The sequence below is a fragment of the Triplophysa dalaica genome, chromosome 11 (assembly GCF_015846415.1).
Source record: "Triplophysa dalaica isolate WHDGS20190420 chromosome 11, ASM1584641v1, whole genome shotgun sequence".
NCBI classification, from domain to species: domain Eukaryota; kingdom Metazoa; phylum Chordata; class Actinopteri; order Cypriniformes; family Nemacheilidae; genus Triplophysa; species Triplophysa dalaica.
In genome coordinates, this window is record NC_079552.1 from 5,965,902 (window position 1) to 5,971,918 (window position 6,017).

A 6,017-nucleotide genomic window follows, 5' to 3' on the forward strand; every position below is an offset into this window, starting at 1 on the left:
GTAACCAACATCAAGAGCATCTATTGTCCTTCACATCGGTCAGTTCTGTGTTGGAGATTTGTGTTTGGGGTTCAGAAGCTGCTGCTATGAAATTTTTACTCGCACATGAGCACATTACACTTATGCAAGAGCTCAATTAAAGCCCTGAAATGCTGAAATGGGGTAACAAAATAATGTGTAAATATAATGTATTTCTATTTGTGAGTTTGTATTGTGAGCAACCTCATTGAACCATCTTACTCCATATTTAACACAATCTGTAAATGCTGCAGTTTTCAAGAGGCTTTCATTCCTCAGTTATAAACAATTGTGTCCGGCTGCTTTAAAGCCAGCATGTCAACAAGCATGTCCAATCGTGCTGCTTAGCTACAAGTGAAACCCAGTTGAGTAGAGAAATATTTACGATAGAGCAGATGAAAAATAATGCAGACGTCATTTAAAAAGTTAAGTTTAAGAGACTGTTAAGTACAAGTCACAGCACAATCATAAAACAAACACTCCGAAATATAACAATGCTCACAGTTTATTTACTCCTACATGCTTTTGTATGTTTGTGTGACACAGTGCTAGATTCACATGCTCATAAACCTCCACTGTGTGTATGTGTCGGTACACCTAAGTTCACATTATGCTTGTCAGATCTTTCCCACTGCGATGTGAATGTGGGTGTAAAGTGATGTGTAGGTTTGATATAATCAGTGCTGGCAACATTTTCAATGGTTTTGACACTTAATTGCACTTCAAATGAAGCAGCTTCATGTGTTAATAGAAAAACTGAAGGGACATCTGTTCACACGTTGGCAGCTTCTAATTTCTAATTCAGAATATCTGATAAAAACAGTTGTCACGGTCTAAAAACAATAATATAAGAGAACACTATGGAACTACAAAATAATCTGCTTATGTTCTGTGGGGCACAACCTTTTAGACCGCAATCACCTCATAAGATCTGTAATGAAACACAGTGAATAAAGGCGCACCTCTTGATAGCAATGATCGCTATACTTCAAAAAGTATAATACATGGCATTGAGTTGTCTTAAGATCTCCTCTCGGATCTCCTTCAGCACACTTGATTCAGCTCTTCGGTCTGAGCCAGAGAAGGTTTCTGACAGGACGACAGCTGACACAGGTGTGTTGATCTTCACCGGAATAGTATCCCATGAAATACCAAACCTCGTCCATAGAGAGTGCGATGAGGGAAATGTGGGGTGTCCGCAGTGGAAAGCTATTAAAGCAACAGCTGTTTATGGAACTTCACATTTCTCTCTCTGGGCATTACGTCGAATTTTCATTTCGGTCAGCTGAATGTAGCGGATAACATTCGTGTCTGTCTCACAAAAACACGAATAGGAAACAGCTGTTATAACACAGAAAATGCAGAAAGGATGTGTAGTGACAGAGCAATCTCTTCAGTTTTATGAGTGCAGTACATTTAGATTTGAGTCGATTTGAGATTGTCTACAAATGTCTAAACTGACTGACCTGTGGGCTGTTGTTTGTGTGACTCCTTCAAGTAGTGCAGGGCTTTTTGAAAGTCTCCCAGGTGATAATATGCGACACCAGAGCGATACAAAGCTTTAAAGTTCTCCCCCTCCTTTCTTAAAACCTTCAGACAGTATTCTTTGACTCGTTCGTAATTCACTAGCTCCATCTGCAACAGACAAGCTACACACGCATGCACACATAATACATTATGGTTATCTGATTTACATTCACGTGGAAGGTTTTGTATGATGAGAATTCACATATAACTATGATGTTTATAGTCTGCGAGGCATCAAAATCTAAGGTATGATGTAACAACCCATGGCATGATCCATGACGTCATTCTGCATGCAGAGCATGAGATATTCACAATCCCACAGCTTGATTAAATTCTAAGCTTTTGCCACATATTTAGTATTGGGGAAAACAATCGTTTAAGGTTTTTACATTACAAAAGACCAATTAAGATCGCTCACTAATTAGAATATTAGGGGAACCCCTTCAATGGTGGTTATAGCCCCGTTAAGACTTAACAAATTACATGCGTAAAATTAATTTACATTGATTGCGCTGTTATGACAATACATAATGTACTATCGCACCTGCTAGGCTGTTGTAGCACTCAAGCTCCGCGTTCTCCACCGCACCTTTCTGCTCTTCCGTCAGGCTGGACTTGCTGATGCTGGTCAGGATGCTGGACGGAGACTTGCTGGTGTCCGGGTCCCCCAGCACGCGACAGAGACCCTTCATTTCCAGCAGCGCGCGGTGGTACTTTCCGATGGCCTCGCGGTATTTCTTATCCTTGTAGCACTGTGTGCCTTGCGTCTTAAAGTCCAGGGCACGTTTGACCAGGTCTCCGGGTTCGTTTTGGGTTTTTACCATCGAACCGCTCTGCGGAGGCGCGTGCGGCTGGTAGCGCCCGTCTCCGCGGCTCCTGCCACCGGGAGGCTGCACGACGCACTGTGGCGGACCGGTGGAGTTTGAGCCGATCGACGTGATGTTTCCCTTGCGGATCATTCCTTCAAACCTACCTTGTTCCACACTCATTTTCACTGATCAAACTATCGGGATGCGTTCCCCTAAAACAAATGATTTTAGGCGTATGTTACTCGTTTGCGTATTAAGCGGCTGTTCCACCCTCTAAGATGGATTCCCCGACGGTTCACACAACACTGTGAAAATTGTCGTCTCCCCACCTTTTTTCAGCGGAATTGACAGTGCTCGACACGTCTCGTTCTAACCAAACGACTGAAACTAGAGTGAGCGTGAGCATCATTGCGCGCGCTCGCGCTGTCCTTAAGAAATGCGGTCATCGCGGATGGAGCGCGATAACCGGTCTGTCAGCCCCACTGCGCGAGTTCCCGTTTCCATTGGAATCCAGATGAGCGCAACTCTGCCGTTAACGAATGTGTTTCACTTGCTCAAACGATCGTGTGACGTGTTTTTTCAAAACTGAAAAAACAGCAGCTGTCAATCAACGAAAGGCTATTTTTAAAACACTTTAATGTTTTTTGATCCTCCCTTGGTTCAGAAGATCTGTTCTCCTTTCATTATGCCCGCAGTAATTGCATTGTCAGCCCACATGTTTAACTGCTTAATAAATGTACTTTTCTTTTCAGTTATTTGTTCGCAAATCGTTGCGTTCTTTCCCACAGGTGTGTGCTCAAAATGCAAGTGTGTGTGTGTTGGAAATTGTTCCGGTACGGCCGTAGTGTGGTGCTCTGGGTGTGTCGTGATTGCGGTAATTCGGCCGGGCGGGGAGTTCTGCTTTGACCAGTTTTATTTTTTCACATTAAAAACACGAAAAGCCTACTTACAAATCATTCAACAGATTAACGAATTTATTAAATAAACTTCAGACTTTGCATACAGCCTAAACAACTAGGGGGAGTTAGAAGGGTACCATTGTACATAAAAATAAAAGTGCATCTTATTCTCTGTGGTTAAGTAGCCAGATCAACATTTGGGGCGAGTTTGTACATATAGTTCATAACAACTGGCTTAGGTGCTCCTCTATACCGCCATCTCTTGATGGGTTAAAGCATTTTGGCATTTGGATTTTGAGTATTCCTACGCAACAATGCACTAAAATCTTTAAAAATAATAAAGATATAATAATATAATAATATAAAGATATTTGTCCATTCTAATGAATTGTTATGTGCTAGCCCCCTCATTTTTCCTTACCAGAAAAACCTTACATTGAAAGAAAAGTCATCGACATTCCATGGTAATACGTCATCAACCTGCGCCCGTTGTTGAAGATGGCGTCGGTCGATTTAAGAGGTAGTTTATTACTTATTATTCTTTTGTTAATTATCATTATTCGAGTATTTAACTGAAATTATTACGGTTCTATCTGTTTATTTGTTGAACTAAACCGTGCATAAAATAGCATCTTATTACCCATGAGCATTGTTGTTTTGGTTCGTTGTACGAGGCGCAGTGGTATTTACAAGCTGTGTATGTTTACTTACGTTTATTGTATTTCTATATCTTTGCACATAATTAGCATTTTTTTTTAAATATTTGACAGATAACCTGCTAGGCATTTCGTGGGTAGACAGTGGCTGGGTGCCCATCCTGAACCCCAGCAATGTAGTGGAGTATTTTTCTGAGAGGAGCAACCCTTTCTATGATCGCACCTGCAATAACGAGGTGGTGAAGATGCAGAGATCAACACTGGATCATCTCAAGTAAGCACATTCCACACATAAAGTAAAGTTTTGTGTAATATTTTGACTATTTTCACAGTTTAATTTACTAGCAGAGATGAATGATGATGACGATGTTTGAAAGATCTTTGTGATTTGTGTGTAGTCAGATGGTGGGTGTAGAATATATTTTGCTTCATGCTCAGGAGCCAATTCTGTACATCATAAGAAAGCAACAAAGACAGTCGCCAACACAAGGTACGTTTTTTCACTGACACACAGCTGTTTTTCTTTCAACTGTCCGTGTTGCTGTCCTTTAGTTGCATCTACAGCATAACATGAAACTTTAGCAGAGTTGTTTTAATCAGTCATTACACATCAGAACAGTTTGTTACATTCTGAAAAAGTGGTAAGAGGATAGAGTATGTGTTTGGGTTTAAATACAGAGATAGATCTTGCATAATATAAAAAAATATATAAAAAAGGTCTGTTTTAATACTTTTCGGTGTTCTGCAGTGATCCCCCTTGCTGACTACTACATCATAGCTGGAGTGGTGTATCAGGCACCTGACCTCGGATCAGTCATCAATTCAAGAGCAGTGTGTGCATAAATCACATCTATTTATTTGACACATGCACTTACTGTAGTGCAACCTCTTAAACATAAACTTCAAGAATTTTAATATTTTTAACATTTTGATGTGTCTCAGCTCTCGGCAGTTCATGGGATCCAATCAGCGTTTGATGAGGCAATGTCCTTCTGCAGGTATCACCCATCCAAAGGCTACTCGTGGCATTTTAAAGACCAGGAGGAGAAAGGTACAGGCACATCTCAAAAAGAACAGCTATACCTGTTGAGAGATGTTATATTTGAATGGTTGTGTTTGTGATAATAGAGAGGGTAAAGCCTAAAACAAAGCGGAAAGAAGAGCCCAGTTCATTGTTCCAGAGGCAAAGAGTTGACACGCTGCTATTGGACTTACGCAATAAATTTCCCCCGACTTATTATCAGGTATTACGAATACGTTATCAACATCTCTAACTGTTTTCTGAAAAGTTACACTCATTTGGTCTCTTTCTGTTTCAGCCAAAACCAGGAGAGAAGCCTGTCCCAGGTACACAAACACACCACAGTCCTACATCCGGTTTCTTTATTTGAATTTCTTGTGAGAAATGAGAATTCATCAATGTGTTGTATTTTCCTGACTTTCCATAGTGGAGGTGAAGAAAGAGCCAGAGGTGCCACAGGAGACCGTAAAGCCACAAGAAGAGAGAGAGACAAAACCTCCAGCCCCACCTGGACCTGCCAGGCCAGCCCCACCTACACCCAACAAACCACCACCTGAGAAACGTGCTCGTCTACAGTGAATTAAACTCACACTTGATACTTCATTAAGTTACCTGCAACACTGATTCAGTGTTTGAAGTACTGCATCAAACAACATCTCAGGACTGTGTTTTGGTTACTGTATATCAATTTGTACGTTTTTGTAATAAGGAAAAATAATTTTCTGTATTATAGTGACTGCATTTCACTGTTACTGAGCTCAATCTGATAGAAGCTGACATTTCATTTGGAAATGAAAATGAAAAGTGATCTGTCTTTCTATGTCTTATTTGTTTTCATGTATATGCTGTACAGCCCGTTTACTGATCATTAAAGCCCAATATTTGCACGTTTTGTTTAACTTGTAAGTGCACAAACTGATATTTGATAATAACCACGTTATGTAGTGCGCAGCGGCCTCTTATGGAGGTATGGAGAAGCGCTTCTTTTGCGCTGATGAAAAAATCCAGACGTTATCTGCCTTTTGTATTCAATGCACTTAAATAGACCAAAAGCCACCACATTTATTTTGACGACAAAAGTGTTCGT

General features: G+C 40.7%; 2 protein-coding genes across 3 annotated transcripts; one reads left to right on the forward strand and one right to left on the reverse strand.

The window, feature by feature from the left end:
• Positions 1–502: 502 nt before the first annotated feature.
• Positions 503–3,594, reverse strand: LOC130431407 (tetratricopeptide repeat protein 9A). Of its 2 annotated transcripts, none has more exons than XM_056760421.1 (3): positions 2,090–3,594; positions 1,485–1,667; positions 503–1,359 (listed from the first exon to the last, which is right to left on the reverse strand). In XM_056760421.1, the coding sequence occupies exons 1-3, from the start codon at positions 2,532–2,534 to the stop codon at positions 1,247–1,249; spliced, it is 741 nt and encodes a 246-aa protein (XP_056616399.1). In that variant the 5' UTR covers positions 2,535–3,594; the 3' UTR covers positions 503–1,246. The 2 variants fall into 2 exon arrangements, with proteins under 2 accessions (XP_056616399.1, XP_056616400.1); XM_056760422.1 differs by having other exon boundaries at positions 503–1,329; positions 2,090–3,582.
• A 113-nt stretch (positions 3,595–3,707) lies between these two features.
• Positions 3,708–5,817, forward strand: med6 (mediator complex subunit 6). The gene is made up of 8 exons (XM_056760420.1): positions 3,708–3,773; positions 4,024–4,183; positions 4,308–4,399; positions 4,658–4,740; positions 4,852–4,960; positions 5,038–5,153; positions 5,229–5,256; positions 5,358–5,817. The coding sequence occupies exons 1-8, from the start codon at positions 3,752–3,754 to the stop codon at positions 5,507–5,509; spliced, it is 762 nt and encodes a 253-aa protein (XP_056616398.1). The 5' UTR covers positions 3,708–3,751; the 3' UTR covers positions 5,510–5,817.
• The last annotated feature ends 200 nt before the right edge of the window (positions 5,818–6,017 follow it).

What these genes read in the sequence shown, in the direction of transcription:
- LOC130431407 (XM_056760421.1), bottom strand. Translation starts at nt 2,534, where the DNA reads ATGAGTGTGGAACAAGGTAGGTTTGAAGGAATGATCCGCAAGGGAAAC. An exon ending in GTGCTACAACAGCCTAGCAG is followed by an intron (nt 1,668 to 2,089) that starts GTGCGATAGTAC and finishes ATGCGTGTGTAG; the next exon opens with CTTGTCTGTTGCAGATGGAG. An exon ending in ACACAAACAACAGCCCACAG is followed by an intron (nt 1,360 to 1,484) that starts GTCAGTCAGTTT and finishes GTGTTATAACAG; the next exon opens with CTGTTTCCTATTCGTGTTTT.
- med6 (XM_056760420.1), top strand. Translation starts at nt 3,752, where the DNA reads ATGGCGTCGGTCGATTTAAGAG. An exon ending in GGCGTCGGTCGATTTAAGAG is followed by an intron (nt 3,774 to 4,023) that starts GTAGTTTATTAC and finishes AATATTTGACAG; the next exon opens with ATAACCTGCTAGGCATTTCG. An exon ending in AAGACAGTCGCCAACACAAG is followed by an intron (nt 4,400 to 4,657) that starts GTACGTTTTTTC and finishes GGTGTTCTGCAG; the next exon opens with TGATCCCCCTTGCTGACTAC.